General features: G+C 32.3%; 1 protein-coding gene across 1 annotated transcript in view; it reads right to left on the bottom strand.

The window, feature by feature from the left end:
- The window catches only part of LOC114338937 (uncharacterized), a 221595-nt gene that overhangs the window by 162165 nt on the left and 37242 nt on the right, over positions 1-22188 (bottom strand). Inside the window, exon 4 of the mRNA XM_050649499.1 lies at positions 2903-3110. Coding sequence (XP_050505456.1) covers positions 2903-3110 — 208 coding nt within the window. The remainder of the gene's footprint in view (positions 1-2902; positions 3111-22188) is intronic.

Raw genomic sequence — 22188 nt, 5'->3', positions numbered from 1 at the left:
GAAAAGTTTATGGCTCATGCGCGAACGGAAAATACAAACCGATTTTTTTTTAAATTCTTAGCCCTTTTTAGTCTCATACATTCGCAACTTTTCCGCGGTATTACGAATTGAAAAACATAATTTTATTTTTTTCGGCCCAACCTAGGGTAATCCGTTTGCATCAATGTAGTACCGAAGACCCTCGAAACTCCAAACTCATTGACCTTGGAAACCAGGTACTCCGGAGGTCAATTTTGATGGCATTTTCGTGTTTAGAGATCCCAAAAACCCATGAGTAATCTGTCTATATCAATTTAATGCCGAAAACCCTCGAAACTCTAGACTAGAAGATGACGTCCGTTAAACGTCAAGGTCAAAGTAAAGGTCGCCATTGGATGACCAAGAAAAATTTTAGACTACTAGTACTTTTATTTAATCCAAACTTCTACATGTTGATAGACAATCAGTAACTCAGGGAATTGGAATACCCGATAAATCTTATAATTTTCCGAGTTTGTGCCTCTATATCTTGAAAATCTTCCATACGATCGGGATGTTTCCATGAGAACTTTTTATCAGGATGCTTCAAAGAGTATTCTCCCAAAGTATGAACTAAATCCACTGGGACCTAATTTCCATAAGGTTTGTGCGGGGTACTTTCCTAAATTTGTTTATAGTCGAATTGACACTTATTGGAATATTTTTCTTCTTCAAGTGCCATCTTCGTTCCGAAGGTTGGCGATCATCAGGACTATACGTATTTTCGAAACTGCTGATCGAAACAATTCGTTGTTGCTACAGCTATACCATTCCCGTAGATTTTTTAGCCAGGAGTTTCGTCTTCTTCCTATGGACCTTTTTACTGCTATCTTACCTGCATAATTATTCGAAGCAGTTCATATCTTTCTCCTCTTGTAATGTGTCCCAAGTATTGCAGTTTTCGTTTTTTGATCGTAAATATGACTTCCTTTTCTTTATTAATTCTTCTCAAGACCTCGACGTTTGTGACTCTCTCCGTCCATGATATTCTCAAGATTCTGCGATACATCCACAGTTCAAATGCCTCTAATTTTTTGGTATCAATCTTTTTCAGCATCTATGACTCCATTCCGTAGAACAGCACAGAAAGTACGTAACATCTCATCAGGCGAAGTTTCATTTCAAGGCTCAAATCTCTTCCACAGAACACTCTCTTCATTTTAGTGAATATGGGTCTGGCTTTTTCTATTCTTATTTTGATTTCTGCTGAGCTATCTTTGTCTTCATTTATTAATGTGCCTAAATATTTGTATTTGCTAACTCGATCGATAATTTCATTGTGTAAATATAAATTTTGGACATTTCGTGTTGATTTCGATATTACCATAAATTTAGTTTCCTTTATGTTCAAAGATAGTCCATATTCTTCGCTGCAGTCTGCTATCTTATTCACCAATGCCTGTAGCTCTTCAAGTATTTCTGTGATCAGAACGGTGTCGTCGGCAAATCTCAGATTGTTTAATCTTCCATTTAAACACCATTTATTTTAATACCTATGGATTTCTCAGAGAGTGATCTATTCATTACGTCTTCGGAATAGAGATTAAACAGGGTTGGTGACAGTATACACCCTTTCTCACACCTCGCTTTATTTCAATTTCTTCAGTGGTATTATTCTCTACTCTCACTACTGCTTTCTGATTGTAGTATATATTTGCTATTAGTCGGATGTCTCGTTTATCTAAATTCTTTTCTGCCAGGAGTCTGATTAGATGATCATACCGCACTTTATCAAAGGCCTTGTTATAATCTATGAAACACATGAATACGTCTTGATTTATGTCAAGATATCTTTGAGACATAATGTTCAGTGAGACATAACGTTCAGTACAACCGTGAACATTAGAGACTCTGAAAAGATCATTTCGCAGGTGTCTAGCTGTAACATGACATGTAAGCATAGTCTGCAGACGTTAGATGACGGTCATTTGCTTAGTTCATGCACCTGAGACGTCCTGGAACTGGTTTCTTTTGAAACCTCGAGTTTCTCTATACCTACCTTCTTAAAATTCTTAAAACGCTGGATTGGTGGATTATGACAGTTTTATAGTATTTATGATATAAGTGTTAAAAGTACACGTTTAAGGCACGCATGTGCAATTCACAGGAGTGCGTTAAAAATGTACTTTTTAACACGCAAATCATACAATATTTTTTCTACAAACGTAATTACAGGACAATATCAACAAAAACTTTTATTTGAACTTGACTGACATTCCATTTTATATTTTTTTGACATTACATCAAAATTGCCTATACGGTCAATACGAACTGCAGTGCTATAAAATTTTTAAAGCACTAGTGCCTTAAAGTAGCATTTTTAACGCTCGTATGGAGTGCTAAAAATTTCATTTTTAACACGGTTGTAGAAAAAATATTTTTAACATTACTTCCCTATGAATGTCTTTGGATCCAAACAACTGCGAGAGAGAGAACTATGGCTCTGTCAGCAAGCATTATTCTTTTATTATCCTGTTTTATGAGCCACACTGCTTAATATAAAATCACAATATTTGATGGCGAAAAATTATTTGGTGAACTATCCTGCATACTGTCCTTACTTGCTAACGTATGATTTCACTGCGTTCCCGAAAATTAAAAACAAACTACGCAGTAAACATTTTAGGACAGAAGATGAGGCGGCCGAAGCATAAAAGGACCTCAATTATCTATTTCAAACTGTCATAAATGCTTCGATGACGGGTTTGTTCGAATGAAAACATGTATTGATCTTAAAAGCGAATACACAAAGCTGATTTTTCTCAAACCTATGTTTCCTTTTTGCTGATATACATGTGACAACATCCTTTTAGCTTCTAAAACTGTTACACCATTTAAATTCTTTGACATAAATCTTAAAAAAAATCGAACATTAAAGACTTACCTTCTTCACTGTCAAGTTCACTGGCTCTATCTTAATGGAGGGTTTCTTTTCTATTAATACTTCTTTGGACAGACATTCTTTCATATTGAAATCCTCCACTTGACAAGTAAATATGCCCTCGTCGTAGGGATGTGCCCTTTCGACGCCCAGAAGACCCGTATACTGATCGGCTACATGCGGATCCTTAATAAGTTTCACCCATTTCCTGCTGGAAAATAAAAGAAAATAATTTGTTGAGAGGAAAAAGCTGAAAGCGTTGGAAATATGAGAATTCGTGCGGTAATGAATTACCCGGATTTTTTTGTAAATCCTTTGTGAGCGCTTTTTATTTTCGTTCCGAGTGAGAATATACAAAATTTTTGCTTACAATTCTGTGCTGCCGGCAAATTAGAAATATTTTTATCAAAGTATTTTTGAAGCTTTCTGCTAGAATATATTTTTTCTACACATAACACATAATTATACAGAAAAAAATTTAAGTAGAATCCTTTATAGGTCTGGATCCCACGTATGAAAAAAAGTTGAATAATAGCAAGCTGAAAATTTGTTAATAGCTTAAGGGTGTCTAGTCGGACAAACTTTGATATATGTATGGGAACACTGGAACAGGGGAAGTTTTAATTGTGGAACACGTTAAGAATTTGGAACGGTCAGACCACGAAAACGGCACATGTATTTTGTCCAATAGAACAGACTTAAACTCTCCGAACAGAGATTAAACTCTCATGCAAAAATCAGAATGCTATTTATCACCAAATGGGCGTTTTAATGAGTGGAACATGTAGAATATGTCAAGTAACAGGAAATATGACAGGTGATAAATAGAAGTCTGATTTTTGCATGAGAGTTTAATCTCTGTTCGGAGAGTTTAAGTCTGTCCTGTCGGACAAAATAAATGTGCCGTTTTCGTGGTCTGACCGTTCCAAATTTTTAACCTGTTCCACAATTAAAACTGGCCCTGTTACAGTGTTCCCATATATCAAAGTTTATCCGACTAGACACCCTTAAGCTATTAACAAGTTTTCAGCTTGCTATTAATCAACTTTTTTTTCATACGCGGGATCCAGACCTATTACAAAAGGGATATTTATTCAAATTCCCTCAAAAGGGCTACATCACACAAGCAGAACTGGTTTTCGATCTGATTACAGATCATCATAAGTGCTGAACTTAAAATAAGTATAACCTAATAGAATAAAGCAAAATTTAAAATGTTAATGGTACATTCCATGTCAAATCACTCAGGCAAAAAAGTTTGGATCTCCGATTTGTCTGAAAATTGGTATATAGCTTCTGCGGGACGTAAAAATAAGATATTTCAGGTCAAAAGATCTTCTTCTTCTTTTTTTCTCAAAATGTTATTTTATGCGATTTTACAGTGATTTGGTGTTTATTTAAACAAATTTTCATTTTCTGTCGTAAAGTATCAATGAAAAACATAATATTTTGATAGAAAGGACTCAAAAATGTCATTATATGGCATTATAACAAGTTATTTTGAATCAAAACAAGTTTTTGATCAAATTTTATAGTGTAAAAAACGTAAAAATACCGTTTTTTACATTTTCCTCCATTCCCAAAATACATCATCATCGATTTGGCTGAAAATTTGCCCACAGATAGCCAAAAGATAAGACTTTAAGTGGTTAGAAGGATTTGAATTATATTACAATACCAAAAAAGTTACATGCAGTAATATCAGACTTAAAAGTATATATTAGTCCAGTCGGGATAGCATTTGACCTTGAATGCCGAGCGGCCCAAAATTTTATTTTTCTGATCTTTAGGGGAGTCAATAGTAGCCTAAATTTAAAATCACGAATGAATTCCTCCGTTACGTTAGCCGCCATCTTGATTTTAAAGGAGAATCTGTTTTGCTCAATATCTCCGCCATTTTTAACTTTTCGACAAAAATGGTAGGAACTGAAATTGTTTCAAATAAATCGTATTTACAATTATTACACTTTCTTTTTAACAATTTTTGTCGTGAGGTCGATATTTTCGAGTTAATTGTACTTACAGTAGACGCCTATATTTTTGACTATAATATTGCATGTAACTTTTTTGGTATTGTAATATAATTCAAATCCTTCTCACCACTTAAAGTCCTATGTTTTGTCTATCTGTGGACAAATTTTCAGCCAAATTGATTATGATGTATTTTGGGAATGGAGAAAAATGTAAAAAACGGTATTTTAACGTTTTCTACACTATAAAATTTGATCCAAAGCTTGTTTTGAATCAAAGTAACTAGTTATAATGCCAGATAATGACATTTTTGAGTCTCTTCTATTAAAATGTTATGTTTTCCTTTGATAATTTAAGATAGAAAATGCAAATTTGTATAAATAAACACTAAATCGCTGTAAAACCGCATAAAATAACATTTTGAGAAAAAAAGAAGAAGAAGATTTTTTGACCTTAAATATCTTATTTTTACGTCCCGCAGAAGCTATATACCAATTTTCAGGCAAATCGGAAATCCAAATTTTTTTTTGCTCCAAAATTGAATGATTTGAAATGGAATGACCCTAATACTAAGGTTCAAATAAATAGATATAGGTTATACTCACAAAATGCTGACATGCTAAGCCATAAAAATTGAAAATATTTGAGTGATAATATAACCCTTTAAAATTAAATAATCATGGAAACATTGACTTAGGTAATCTCAGACTGTAATGAGATCAAAAACTAGTTCTGCTTTTGCGAATTTTAATAAATATACCTTTTATAAACGAAAAAACCATAAAATCCTTTATAAAAGGTATATTTATTAAAATCCCTGTACAGGGCTACATAACAACATAACTAGTTTTCAATCGGTTGACCGATCATCATCAGTGTTTGCTTAAATCTAACATGCTAACCACCAAAGTAAAAAATATTTGGGTAAAAACCCTTTACAATTAATCCGTCATAGAAACATAGAAAAAAGATGTGAATTTAAACATCCATGTTTAACTCTTAAACGCCCAAGGGTGGGTAAAAAATGTCCACCTAATGCGTATTCCCTTGTAACATATTTATTACGTGTTTAAAAATTTTTTAAAAATGATTTATTGTTAAAAATACAGCCCTTTATCGAATGTTAATTTGGTTCTACCGATATTTTTGAAAATAAAAGTAGCATCTTGAGTTAAATATGGATGGGCATAAAAAGTACACCCTCGGTAAAACTTGTTACTAAAGGTTTCTACATAATTTCTCGTTGGTAGGAAGATAATCCATATAATTATCGACGTAGAATTACATAATCTACATAATTATATGCCAATGAGTAGGTTGAAATGAAGAATGTGGAGCAAATCGACAAATCTGAATTACTGGCTTTTACTGGTATGTTAATTTTGATGTACATTGTAATTTTGTTGTAAGGTTTGTAAATTATTTATATTAATATTTTAGAAGATGCTGCGTTTATTAAGCATAATATTCTTAAATTTAATCCATTTACAACAAGTCTCAATAAATATATTAGCTATTTTCGAAGTGGACATTTTTTACCCACCCTTGGGCGTACATGGAATCTAAAAAAGGTTGGGCGTCTAAGGGTTAAATCCAAATTTAGGCAATAAATAGACCCAATAATAATTTTGGCAGTGTAGTATGAGCTTCCAGGTTGGTCATATTTATATTAACATCTAATAAATTTAGAGTAAACAATTAGAAATTAATTGAATAGAGCCATGACTACTAAATACAATCAGATTAGGCTTTAATGGACGTACTATAAAATCCAATTCTCGTAACCAATATTATCTAATGACAGCAATTTCCCTGTGTCGGATACAACAATTTGCAGCCAACCGCTAGATTAACTAAACTTTAAACTGCCCATTAGCTATTCGAGAGCCAGTGATTAGTGTCCAAAATGACCGATACACCAACTATAACTTTTAAAGATAGTTAGAGACAGTTTAATACAATGCTTTCTGAGAATATCAGATACTAATATAATTCTGAAGATGGTTGTCCAACTCTGAATCAAATAAAACAAGAACTGCCTTTTCTTTTTCATCTTTACTCAGATTTGAGTACTTGAAACTGTCTTTTCGTCCTTTTTCTAGACAAAAAAAAATGTAAATACGTGACCGTGTCCTTTATTTACTTTCTTCTATATACGTCGTCTCTGGGCCTATATATCGTAAAAGCCAGAGATACGGGATGCAGCCAGAAAGCAGTTTCTTAGCGAAAAGTCTTGGATTTGAAATATTGTTTATTATTTTTATTTCAATTATTTAAATTGTTTAAATGTAGTAAACTTTGTATCTAGGGCTTTTCGTCGTCTTCCTCGTTTAACGAGAGATGTCGCTGTTTTGCGTCTCAAAGGTGGAATCATTGCATCGCGGTGTTTTCCCTTAAATAGGTAGGCTGTTGATATTTGGTTTAGAGTTGTGACTGCATAGCTCTACTGAGGACGCATAAGATGCAAAAATAGCTATCTGGAGATGGTGGTCCAATTCTGAATCAAATAAAAACAAAAACTGCTTTTTCTTTTTACTAATATAATTGTTAGAAATTAAATAAACATTTGTCAAATTCAGTTTGGTGTACAATGTGATGACTGTTTCTTTAGTTATAGATTAGGGCATTCTTAGACCATAAAAACTGATAGACACGCCTTGTACCGAACCGTTGAAGCAAACACCTTCCGCGAAAGTGACGTCAAAATACGGCAAGAGCTCGTTTGGATTCTTAGCAAAGCACTAATAAAATTACCCAATTTTAGATTAATTTTAATATAACTTTAATATTTTGTAAAAAATATGGAAGATAAATAATTTAGCAAAGTAATTAATAAATATTTTGGACTTGAAGTAATTTTGTAAAAATAAATGTTTTATTTAAAAGTAGATACATATTATATCGTTGGTATATCTCTTCTTGTTTGATAATCAAAAATAAATTTGAAGGAGAGTAATTTTCTTTTGGGTGGAAGTTTCAGGTTAGGTGAAAAAATATGTAGGAAATCTATTAATTTATTGACCGCAAAACAAAATAGCTTTTGTTAACTTACTTCTAACTCTTATTACATTATTTAGTTTTTCACCTTCGTGGTACAATCTGATGTTACAATAATCGAAACAAATTATCTTTATTAGATTAAACAAATGGTTTGTTTCAAAATCATGATCAAACATAATGTTCTTTGTATGTACATATCTTCTCAATAATTTAGAATCGTTAAATTTTTTTGAATTGTACATAAATCTAATTTCGGTTTCAGCAATTTTGCAAATATGAATGACGTCTTTAGAAGGTTGAATTAAATGTTTTTTTAATATGCTATAATTTTTGTCTCTTATGAATGGAGATTGTAAATTATCACATTCAATTTCAGAAAAACATAATGTGTCACAATTGAATGTTTTCTTAACTTTCTTAACTAGAAACCCAGCGATATAGTCAACAACATCACAAACATAAGATGACAATGTTTTTCAAAAACTTAAATTATTTACAGTATAATTATGGTTACCAGTTATTGTTTCCCTATTGTTTTCATCACTTATATTGTCAGTGAGTTGATGATCATCTGTTTTCATTTTCACAGTATTTGTTGTGCTCAATTGCTAAAATTATGGAAGGTTTCTGTTCTATACAATTAACCTGGGTAGATCCTGTAACACAAGCATTGAATTGTTTTGCCGTTGGGTTGTTGTTGTAACCTCCATGAGTCCTAATAGTACTAAAGAAAACTTCTAAGTGATCTTGAGAAAGTTTATAGACAGAAAGAACTTCAGACCTCCACCCATATCCTCCAAATAATTTTTCCAAATTCCCATTAGTGACTTTAAACTAATGATCATACCAATAAAACCCGTTTTTTCTTTGGCTTTGATATTATAGTGTTTTATTGTGCTGCTGTAAACTGGATTTTAGGTGTTTTGCCAATAAATTTCGGCTATTTAAAATATCAAAAATATCATTAATTTTTTCAATGAAATTTTGAGTAACTTCGCTATGTACAAATTCTTTTGAGCTTTTATTTCTCAAATAATTTATTGCCTTAGCAACTTTTTGGCTGAACGTTTGGGCAGCTAATTTCACCTTCATTTTTTCCTTATACCAATTTAAATGCCTTCCGGTTATCCTAGTTGCAAGATGAAGGCCTTCCTTTTCTTGAATGTCTACTAATTTTTCCAAATATTTCCATTTAATCGCTTTATTATTCCCGTCAAAAAAAAATATACGTTTATTCAAATCAATAGTTATTACCATAATTTACAATTTCAATTTACTTACAATGAAATAAACGTAAAAAAGTCTTAAAAGCATGAATATATGCTTGTTGACCGAAATAACCTAAACTATTGTGAATAAGTTTTATTTACCATTAGTGGTCCACATATGTGTAGGGTCAAAATATTACATATTTTGATTTGTTACTGGATGTAGAAAATAAACTTTATTTTAATTCATAACGCCTATAAATACTTCTAATCTCTAACGTTTTCTGCCGTAAACTAACGTCACACACAGCTCTGTAAATCGTTTTATGTTGGCTTCACTCTTCGAGACGAGAGAATAGCATTACGGCGTGTCTATCAGTTTTTATGGTTTAAGAGGGCATTCAGAACACGTAAATAAATCGAGAATTTTAATATTTTTGCATTGTGCTCGGGATTACGCCAGGAAAAGTCTACAATAGAAGAATGGGTTGAAATGCATAATTGCAAAAGTGCATAACATGTCAAAATCCATTATTAGGACTAGATTTTGTTACTTGGAGGTTTTTTGGGTGGTTGAACATTAAGACGCCAGAATCAGGATCAGAACCGACCCCCCAGAGCACATGGTATTACTGCTAAGGATCCAGGATTACTGCTAAGTCACGTCATCTGGAGTTTCGAGTGTTTTCGACATGACTATGGTGTTTACGCATTGATGAAAACACATGATTAAGGGGTTTTTAGGGTCGCTGCACATGAATACGCCATCAGGATGGACCCTCGTAGCTTATGGTGCCACGGCTACTGATAAGGCACGGCGTCTTCTACAGTTTCGAGAATTTTCGGCACTAAATTGACTCAAACAGATTACTCTGAGGTTTTTGGAGCCGTTGAACACCAATACACTATTAAAACCGACCCCCTAAGCACTAGATGCTCCGAGGGTCGGTTCTGATGTCATATTTTTGTTCTGACTCGAAAACCCCAAGTGATCTGTTTGCATCAATTTAGTACCAAGAACCTCGAAACACTATGGTGTTTCGAGGGTTCGAGATGACGTATCTCAGCAGTGCCTCTGGGTACCATGTACTCCTGAGGTCGGTTCTGATGACATATTCGTGTTCAGTGTCGCCAAAATCCCCGATGTTTGCATCAATTTAGTGCCGAAAACTTTCCAAACTTCAGACGACATGCCTTAGCTGTAATACCAGGCACCAGGTGCTTCGGAAGTCGGTCCAGATGGCTTATTTATGTTCAGTGACTCGAGAAACCCAAAAGTTAAAAAATATGGTAGAGCGGCGGTATGCCACTAGAATAATATGAACCTGCACTGGAATGAACCATTTCAGTGATCAATCCAGTACAGTTGAGAATGATACCTGGTTCACATTACTTCAGTCCAGTAATCCAGCGACTTATCGAGTAAATTGCTGGACTGGATCATATCTTCCACATTATTACAGTCATTCAAAAGCTGTAATATCGGTGACACTATAGTAACAATGCTTTAAGGACATAACCAAACACTGGATTTGTTGTTCACATTATTCTAGTGACGCTGGAATAGGAGAGATGAAATGAAAAATAGACCGTCGTTCCAGTCAACTAGATTGACCAATGCAGTGGTACAATCCAGTGCATGCTTACATTATTTTAGTGGCTTTCCAGCTTCCGACTGGAATAATATGAACCTAACAAATATATGTACATAACCTAATGTGGACATAATGGTCTATTTTTCATTCCAGCTCGCCTATTCCAGCGCCACTGGAATAGTGTGAACGGCCAATCTAGTGATTCCTTATGGCATTAATACCCGGTGCACATTATTCCAGTCCAGTAATCCAGCGAGTAATCCATTCCAGTGCTGAACGAGATGATATCGTCCATATTATTCCAGTAATTTAAAAGCTGTAAAAACGATTCCACTTATTCAAAACATAGGTAATAAGCATAAAATCAGGCACTGTATTGACAGTTATCTCTATTCCAGTTTCTCTGGAATGCGCGGGCTGGAATGAAAAATAGACCGACATAGTGCAGTCATTGAAGCTTTTTAGCTCAGAAATTCTTTACTTTGAACCGATTTAGATGAAATTTTGGAATTAGGCTTATCCTACCCTTAACTTCAAAAGTTATATGACCCGAACTCCGTCTTCACCCTGGGGGTGGTTGCAACCCCTTTTCGGTGATGGAAATTTTTCTTTTCAAAATAACCTCAGGTATCGATAAAAGACCTAATTTTAAGCAAAAAATTTTGTATAAAGTTTTTTTAAAAACCCAAAACTTTTCAAGTTATTGGCAATTGAAAATTCGGAATTTTCTCACGATTTTCAACAGTTTTTTGCAAATATCTCCAATAATATGCAATCTAACGATAATACTATAATGAACAAAATTGTAGCAGGTAAAAACTGAACAAATTGGTTTTAAAGAGTGTTCTAAGTGCAATATTAAGCGAGATATTGAGGATCAAAGCCGTTTTGTATTTTGTATGAAATTTAATCGATGTATTCAATGCCATCTAGCGCAGAGCGAATAAATTTTATGCATGCTAATGGGAAAGGATTTTATAGTGCTTAAAATAAGATTTAAAATAAGCACTGTTAAAAGTCTTTTGTACGTAAAATGAGTGAGCTGTAATGAAAAAAAGAGGAACATCTAATGGTTTTTTTTAAATCAATGGATTTCATAAGTGCCATTTCCACCAAAATTAAAATTAATCGTATTCCGTCTAGAATTAACCTTAATATAAAGAGTTTGATGGATTCTAGCAGTTTCGCTGCCTTGAAAAACATATTTTTTGAAAAAATCACGATTTAAAAAAAAAATTCGAATTTTTTAAAAAACCAACTTTTTTTATAACAAAAAAAAAACCTATTTTTTTATTATTACACTTTTTTACGTATCTTTCATTATTTTTGAGATGTTATAAAAAAGGTGGTTTTTTTTTAAATTCGAATTTTTTTTTTAAAATCGCGATTTTTTCACGGCGTTATGCATAACTCGACCAAGCGCCAAAACATAGTTTTGAGATAAATGGCTTCAAAGTTTATCGTTTCTTAAAAATGCATTTATTAACATATTTGCACAAAATTTTAACAGAAGAATGACCACCTCTAACTCTTTTTGGTTGCAAAGTTTCAATATAATCGCACCTACGATATTCTAGAAAAAAAAATAAAATGTCGCTTGGTCTACCTATGCTTTAAATATATTTTAGGAAGTTTAGCTGTTATACATTACTAGACCAACTACCATTTATGTCGTTTGGTCTATTAATGCAAAACAAAATATTGCGATATGCCTCTTGTAATCACTAAATAAATAAACTAGTATTTTTTTAATTGTTATGTTAAACGTGTATTGCTAAATTATAATCAATTCAATTATCATTAAATATATTTTTTGCATTTTATTGCTCTAAATTTATTTTACCATTCAATAGCGTTAATTCCAATGCAGTTAAAATTATCTCAATAAAAAATTGGAATATACAATGCGGTAAAATCTTTTTTTACATCTATACCTTTTTTTATTGCCAAGACTGTGTTGTCATGTAAAATGATATTTATTTATCTATTAACTTGCAGTAGGGACCATTGACAATTCATAAATTTAGTTTTGTTGAATTGTTAAAAATCTGTTGTTATTCGAAGCGTTAGTGTACTAAACAGCGGTACATAGAGCTACCTTTCTTTATTAGTCTAGTAAAATAAAATTACACTACATGTAAATCAAAATGTAAATTCGTACAGATTGAAAGAAATTTTATATCAAAGTTTAGGTGGGTACAAAAGATATTTTCAAAAAAGTATCCAAATCATACAAGGGGATCATTGTTTAAATAATTAAAAAGTGGTCATTTTTCAAAAAAAAAATACTTTTTTAACTGCTGAAGTTATTCAATTACTAATGAAGGTCAATAGGATTGTTTTCTGCAAAATTAAAGGGTAAATATTTCACATAAGACTTACTAAATTAAATTTCACCCCCTATTTATTTAAATAATTATACGTAAAACTTTAAAAACCCATTTGAAAAAATTATTTTTAACGTTTTAAATAAGCACTATAAAATATCCTATTTTACAGGAGAAGTTGAGCTATGTTATCAGTTTTATTAAAAAAAAAATTGGTCCAAAAATATCTAATATTTTTTAAGATATTGAATTTGTTTTTAAATGTTACTTTATTTTTAATTGCAAAAACGCGGTTGTTGCCAAAGAAATATTCACCTGTATTAAATCTTATTTTTTTTATTTTTATGTATATTTTCGATAAATGTATTGACAAATTCAAATTTCAATTAAACTTCCGCCTAAAATGGCATTTGAAAATTATTCAAATTTGTTTATAACTTGTTTTTTTTTTAATAACGTCGCGAGGATTAAATATTTTGAAATGCCGTTTCGACAGTTGGGTTCCTGGGAATTTTTCACTAATTAACAAATTTTTTTGTTTTTTTTTCTCTTCTTTTTTTTCTTGGAGTTATATTACTACGGGCCCTTTTAGAGTTAAGTTTCATTAATAATCTCGAATCTCTAAGTTGTAGATTCTAGACCTAAAAATATTAAGATTGGTCTAAAATCACTTTAATAAAATGTAGCTATTTACTGAGTTAGACGGTGTTTTATTTAAAAATTTAAAAATTATTTTTACCAAGTACTTTCAAACTATTTGACGTATCCTTATCATACTTGGAAGAAAGTGTGGATACTATACAGTCTATTAATTGTGATAAATAAAAGTTTCTAGCTACTACCAGAAGTGTACGACATGGGTCAGTTAATGGTTGACCTTTCCCAAATTCTACGCCACTGAGGGAATTACTATTTTAGCGAAATTTTTCGAGTCTCCAATACTTTCTATGTAAATAATATGCTTCTTACTGGTAACGATTAAGTCATTAGTTCTCGAAATATTGGACGTTAAAACTGAAACGGCATAGTTATTTTGATTCATTCATTCATTCATTTTAAACTTCCAATATCTCGCAAACTGATGACTTTATCGATACCAATAAAGTTATTTACATACAAGGTATTGAAGAATCGAAAAATTTCGCTAAAATAGTAATTCACTCAGTGGCGTAGAATTTGGGAAGGGTCAATCATTCACTATCCCCTGTCGTATGCCTCTGGCACTAGCTAGAAACGTTTGTTAATCACAATTTAGTAGGGCGTATAATAGCCACACTTTCTGCCAAGTATGATGAGGATACGTCAAATAGTTTTAAAGTACTTGGTAACAATAATTTTTAAATTTTTAAATAAAACACCCTGTGACTCAGTAAGTAGCCACATTTTATATAAGAGATTTTAGTTAAATCTTAATATTTTTAGGTCTAGAATCTACAACTCAGAGATTCGACATTCTTAATGAAATTTAACCCTAAAAGGGCCCGTAGTAATATAACTCCAAGAAAAAAAAAAGAAGAAGAAAAAACGACAAAAAAAATTTGTTAATTAGTAAAAAATTCCCATGAACCCAATTATCGAAACGGCATTTCAAAATACTTAATCGCCGCGACGTTATTAAAAAAACAAATTATAAACAAATTTGAATAATTCTCAAATGCCACTTTAGGAGGGAGTTTAACTGAAATTTGAATTTATCAATACATTTATCGAAAATATACCTAAAAATAAAAAAAATGAGATCTTATGCAGGTGAATATTTCTTTGACAACAACCGCGTTTTTGCAATTCAAAATATAGTAACATTTCATAAACAAATTCAATATCTCAAAAAATGTTAAATATTTTTCGACCAATTTTTTTTTCGCTTAATACTGGTAACATAGTGCAACTTTGTCTGTAAAATAAGACATTTTATAGTGCTTATTCAAAACGCTAAAAATAATTTTTTGAAAATTTGTTTTTAAAGTTTTATATACAATTATTTAAATAAATAGGGGGTCAAATTTAATTTAGTAAGTCCTATGTGAAAAAATGATAATTCAAGTTTGCAGAAAAATGTCCTGTAGACCTTCATTAATAAGTGAATTACCTCAGCAGTTAAAAAAGTATTTTTTTGGCTAAAGTGACCCATTTTTAATTATTTAAATAATGATCCCCTTGTATGATTCGGATACTTTCTCGAAAATATCTTTTGTACCCACCTAAACTTTGATATAAAATTTGTTTCAACCTGTACGAATTTACATTTTGATTTTTTTTTATTTTATTAGGCTATATTGCTCGGCCAGTGTTAAGACATTGTAAAATGCGATTTATTTTTTAATAACTTGCAGCATCCGAACCATTTGACAATCGATACGAATTTAATTTTGTAGAATTTTCAGTATTTTGTTTTTATACAAAGCGTAAGGGTATTTGAAGCAGTCTGAAGTAAATCATGTTTTTTATTCTTAGAATTATTTTAAGCCTTATATAGGTATAGAGATTTTATATAGATTATTTGTATTTTTAATTTAATTATACATAAAAACAACATTTTCACTTTAAAACAATTCGATCATTTTTTGACCGAAACTTCAAAATTAATGTGTACATTAAGGGGTACAAAAATGTTATTCTGTCCAAACGCTTAGTTAAACACACCAGACCGAAGTCGGCGCTTAGTCTACTATTGCGAAACTAAGAATGGGCGTTATGGATATAGTCTTGTTATGCAAAACTAAAAACCCTTAATAGACAGAATGTCGCTTGGTTTAATTTTGTTTTTCTTAGTAACCGTTAACGTAACAATAACAGGGATTTTTTCCAAGATAGTTTTAGCTATGTGTCACCAGAATCCGCTGATATCTCGATTTTAAAGAAATGGCGCTTGGTCGAGTTATGCATAACGCCGTCCATATTACAGTTAATTATTATATGGTTACATTCTTCTAACATCTTATTATTTATGGGTGAACAATCAGTCTTATTAGTTGAGAACAGTCGTTTGTTATTAATTCTTAGATGTGTTTGTGGAACATGAAATTTAATGTTATTTATAAAAAAGCAATCTTTATATTTAATGTGATTTTCAACATAGTAAATAAAAAGGGCTGACTGAAAATTTCTTCTAATATCAAGTCTCTGAACTTTAAAACAAGTAAGCATAGCATTATAGGAAATCATGTATGGATAGATACCAAACTTTCTGACATAAAGAAACCTCCAGAATCGTTTTTGAACCTTTTCAATCAGATGAACATTGAATTCGGCTCGTGGTGCCCATATAATAGAGGCATACTGCAAGTGAGGTCTTACCAGTGTATTGTACAAAGATATTAATTATGAAGCCAAGAGTTCTGTATGCCTTTCCAATGATGATCCGATAATGTTCATTAAATTTCAAATTTTACTGAAACATTACTCCAAGATCTTTGCAAGTGTTCTTTCTTCCAAGTTAGAAATTTTGTATTGGTTCTCCATGTATTGTGTTTTTCGAGTTATAGTAAAAACATGACATTTAGAAGTGTTTAGAAACATTTTGTTATCATCGAACCATTGACTTACTGAGTTCAGATCACATTGCAGCATCTCAGAGTCATGCATAGTTGAAATTTCTCGAAAAATCTTAAAATCATCGGCAAATAGCAGGCTTGTCGAGAACTTCAGACAGTGAGGCAAATCGCTAATAAATATAGCTAACAACAGAAGAGGATCCAAGTTACTACCTTGTGGTACCCCTGATGTCGACGTAAATGGCTTAGATATACTATTCCCCACTTTAACTTGATTTAACCTATCAGAAAGGTATGACCTCAGAAACATACATGCTTCTGAACCAAAATCAAATTTTCTTAGCTTTTCAATAAGTATAGAGTGATCAATCTTATCAAAAGCTTAAGTGCAGTCGGTATAAATGACATCCAGCTATGATTTATAGCCCTGCTGCAAAGCTTGTAAAGACACACAAATTTGACACAGTGGACTTTCCTGGTAAAAAACCATGTTGTTCTGGACAAAACCTATCTCTAAAGTAATTTAAAATATTGTTATAAAGCACATTCTCGAATATCTTAGCAATTGAATTGATGCCAGATATAGGCCTATAGTTCTCAACGTTACTAGCATTACCTGATTTAAATATAGTTCGTCCGCTATAACTTTTCCCATGCAGTACGATTCATTTTCAATCAAATTAAGTCAAAACATAAACTGAAACGAACGTCGATGTGTATATACATTTTGTATACTGTATACTATATACTACACACATCGGCGTACGTTTCACTTTCTGTTTTGACTTAATTTGATTGAAAATGAATCGTACCGCATGCGAAAAGTTATAGCGGACGGACTAATAAGTGTTATAACTGTATGCTTTAAGCTATCTGGAAATTTACTTTGCTTAAGGGATAAATTAAAAATTAGTGTAAGAGGGACAGAAAGAGCCTCTGCACAACCTTTAAAAATGTATGCTGGTATATTGTCTTTACGTGTGGCTTTTTTTGGTTTTAGTCTTTTAATGCTTTGGAGAACATTCTCAACTGTTGTTTTTGAAAAGTAAAAGTAATGATCTTACAACTTTTGATTGACTGGAATAATGTGGACGATTATTTCATTCATAGAAGATTCTGACCAATAGAAAGCTACAGAAATAAAAATTAAAGTAATAATTTTTGAAAGATGAAGTTTTTCAATCCTAATATATTAATAATATTAAAAATATTGCTAAAAGATTTTTAACTTGAAAAACTTATTGGTACACTTTCCTCGGACTGGGACGTTTCGCCGTCGCCGTTTCGCCGTCGCCGTTTCGCCGTCGCCATTTCGCCGTCGCCGTTTCGCCGTCGAGCCATTTCGCCGTCGGCCGTTTCTCCGTCGAGCTAGTTCTCCGTCGGCCGTTTCGCCGTCGCCATACCGGCCTTGGTTAAGTTTACAAGAACGTGATAACATACTAACTTTTTTTATACTAAATATCGCAAGAACGTGATAACATACTAACTTTTTTTTATACTAAATGTCAGTGTTAATAAAATGCTGAATTTGCTAGACTATTATCAGATTCCCGGAAATAAACAATAATGAGAAAAGGGATTTCAATTTCAATTGTTTTTACTCTATCAAAAATAAAAAACTTCATTATGCAAAAGTGATAGTATATAATCGTTCGAAAACTATTCAAAATTTATATACAAGTAATTATCATCACGAAATTATAAGTACGAATGCCAACAACGAAATGGCGACAGCGAAATGGCTCGACGGCAAAACGGCGACGGCGAAATGGCTCGACGGCGAAACGGCGACGGCGAAATGGCGACGACGAAACGGCGACGGCGAAATGTCCTAGACCCCACTTTCCTGGTGACACCTCCAAGGCTTCTACAATTTGCAAGCCAAATGGATGCTGCAGTGAAGACAAAGGGAAGGAATTCTACACTATGCAATTCACATCCCCCGTCTGCAGCTTGGTAAAGTTCTAACGAAAAATGCACCTAGTTACTCTACGGAGTAATACGACTATAAAATAAAAATGTATACCATTTTTATTCAGTTGCAATGCGAAGGCAAAACAATCCTACTTTTCAATTAGAATACGCAGTGAAATCCAGCTCTCTGAATCGCGATTTTCGATTCTTATTGGAATCTCATCGGAGAGAGCGCAGGCTTGTTCTCCATATCCTAACTGACCAGCACCGAGAGCTTTTCCCACACATCGCAACTGAAACAAATAGGGTAGGTGACTAGCGTCATCTGGCAGTTGAAAGATAAAGTTTTTCAATCCTAATAGCAACATTAATAATATTGAAAATATTAAAAATATTACTAAAAGATTTTTAAATTGAAAAACTTATTGGTACACTTTCCTGGTGACACCTCCAAGGCTTCTACAATTTGCAAGCCAAATGGATGCTGCAGTGAAGACAAAGGGAAGGAATTCTACACTATGCAATTCAAATCCCCCGTCTGCAGCTTGGTAAAGTTCCAACGGAAAATGCACCTAGTTACTCTACGGAGTAATACGACTATAAAATAAAAATGTATACCATTTTTATTCAGTTGCAATGCGAAGGCAAAACAATCCTACTTTTCAATTAGAATACGGAGTTCAATCCAGCTCTCTGAATCGCGATTTTCGATTCTTATTGGAATCTCATCGGAGAGAGCGCAGGCTTGTTCTCCATATCCTAACTGACCAGCACCGAGAGCTGTTCCCACACATCGCAACTAAAACAAATAGGGTAGGTGACTAGCTTCATCTGGCAGTTGAAAGATGAAGTTTTTCAATTTAAAAATCTTTTAGTAATATTTTTAATATTTTCAATATTATTAATGTTGCTATTAGGATTGAAAAACTTCATCTTTCAACTGCCAGATGACGCTAGTCACCTACCATATTTGTTTCAGTTGCGATGTGTGGGAAAAGCTCTCGGTGCTGGTCAGTTGAGATATGGAGAACAAACCTGCGCTCTCTCCGATGAGATTCAAATAAGAATCGAAAATCGCGATTCAGAGAGCTGGATTGCACTCCGTATTCTAATTGAAAAGTAGGATTGTTTTGCCTTCGCATTGCAACTGAATAAAAATGGTATACATTTTTATTTTAATAATTTTTGATAATATCCCGTCGTCAACTATATTACGTCAGATGCCCTTCGTTGCTACGAAAAAATACATTCAGTGACATTAATGAAAATTAATGTTTTAAAAGTTATAAAAGTGATGACTTTCAACCGTCAAATATTTATAACAACTGTGTATTTAATTGTACTAATTTGTACTTACATAAATAAATTATAATAAAATTTTGGTTTTGAATAGTTTTATTCATGAAATGTTCGCAGTAAATTGCACTACATCTCTAAAATTATTATCGAATTGTTGACCTCGTGAAACTTTGACATAATTTCACTCCCCTTCGGGTCGTGAAATTAAAAATGTCAAAGTGTCACACGGGACAAATTCGATAATTTTAGAGCTCTTTTGCAATTACTACTGATAATGATCTAGTCCAGCACTGTAGTTGATTAACTGACTGAAATACTTGACTGGAACGATGTGAACCAAACATTAAGACAAAAAGTTAACAAAAAAAGTAAACGGCAATTAAAAATATAAAAATCATTATGTAATATGGTCTGTACCATTTTATTTAAAGTTATTACGGCAATATCAATAACTGTATTTTATATACTCGGAAACTAATTTAATAAGAGCTTAACTACGGTTTTTTATCGCGCCCAATTTGGTCTAAATATACATTCAATTTTAAAATGTGTATAACGAACCAAAAGTGATCCAGCTTCGCGTTAATGGAAATTTAACTCCATTATTTCACGTCGCCATTTACTGCTTCATTATTTGCCCATTTGCCGTCTAATCAACCAAAATGGCGCGACCAGCTCCAGGATTAATGTAAAATACTACCGAATACTACGAAGAACAGATCTAATTACATGATTACTCTCTTTGTATAACACAAAATGAAGTTCTGGCTGAGATTTGCCAGCAAGTTAAAACCTCTAATTCGGAAATAATGAAGCATATTGTTTTGTACTACTCTAAATAATGGGTTATCGATTATATGCTTACAACGTCTTATTTTCTAAATAAGAATAATTTATTTATATATTTGCAATTAGATTTTAATTATTTTTGAAGTTATAGTTAGGCGCGTTGGGAGTCAATTTATATGTGCGCGAATTCATCAAAAGTCTTGGTCCTGAGCGCAGCTGAAACGTTAAACGTGCTCTGATTGGGTAATTACAATGACCTGTCAGCAATTGTTTAATATGTCGGTTTATTTTGTTTCGTATCATAGTACATTCTTTCACGGTTTTTCGCAAATAACTCAAAATAGAAGCATTTTGTCGAAAAAATATTTTTAGCAAAACTATAGCCTATAAAAAATTGAAAAAAACGGTGTATATATTAGGTCTCTATACCTATCAAAAGCAGAGTTATAGCTAATGAAAAATAGGTTCATATTCGAAACATTCCAAATAGAATAATTCAATGGAAAATATCCAAATAATGAAGCATTCTTGGGGAAAACACATTACAACTTTTTTAAAGTGTTTTAAAAAAGCTGTATTTCTGTTTTTATAAAAAAAAATTCCAGCATCAAATGTAAGCAAGTTACGCTCAAAGTAAAGTTGGTCCCTTTTGTTTTGACAAAAAAAAAATCAGGAAGATCACCCCCCCAAGTAGCAACTTAAATGAAATTAATCGTTACCGCTTCACAAGTTACTTTACTTATTTTGTTTTTATGATCTGTAAGTTTCATCGACTCAAAGTGCTTATTTTTGAAAAAATTTGGTTTTAAATTAAAATTTTGAAAAATTCTAATTTTGAAAAAAATGTTTTTTCCAAAATAACTTAATAAAATAAAATTGTTAGAGATACCAAAAATCTTAAACAATAAAAAAGTCGGCTTTACTTTTCTGAATATTTTGTATTTTTTTTGTTTTTCTGTAAGACAAAAATTGGTTAAGATTCGGTGTTTCTACTTGGATTGGTTAAGACTCGTTCAAGCCCTTTTAACTACAGCTCTTTCAAAAACAAGGACTTTGAACTAATGAAACTTACAGATGATATGATCAATACATATGCGATTAAAAAACTTGTGAAGTGGTAAAAATTCAGTTCATTTGAAATGCTAATTAGGGGGTGATTTTCCAGATTTCTTACCAAAAAAAGGGACCAACCTTATTTTGAGTGTAAGTTGTTTACTTTTAATGTTTAAATTTTTTTTAACAAAAATAAGCATATTTAAACACTGTAAAAAAGGTAAAATGAGTTCTCCCCAAAAAAGTGCTTCGTTTTTTAGTTATTGCACATTAAAATATTCGATTTGGAATTTGACGAATATGAACCTATTTTTCATTAGCTATAACTCTGCTTGTACTAGGTATGGTGACCTATTATATACACCATGTTTTTCACTTTTTTACGTGCTATATTTTTGATTGGATTTGTTTTTCGACCAAATACTTAGTTTTTGAGTTATTTGCGAAAAACTATCTGAAAACGTGGTTATTTTGTAGAAAAATGAACATATTCACTCGCAAATAATTCGAAAACTATTAACTTGGTGAAAAAACTTTATAGAACAAAAGTTACTTAGAGTTAGTCATTTTATACATTTCCGGACTTACTTAGAACATATATTTTTCACCCTCGAAAGGGAGTGAGACTGACTCCTAGGG

The sequence above is a fragment of the Diabrotica virgifera genome, chromosome 4 (genome assembly GCF_917563875.1).
Source record: "Diabrotica virgifera virgifera chromosome 4, PGI_DIABVI_V3a".
Taxonomy (NCBI): domain Eukaryota; kingdom Metazoa; phylum Arthropoda; class Insecta; order Coleoptera; family Chrysomelidae; genus Diabrotica; species Diabrotica virgifera.
This window is presented reverse-complemented; position numbering and strand designations above follow the sequence as displayed.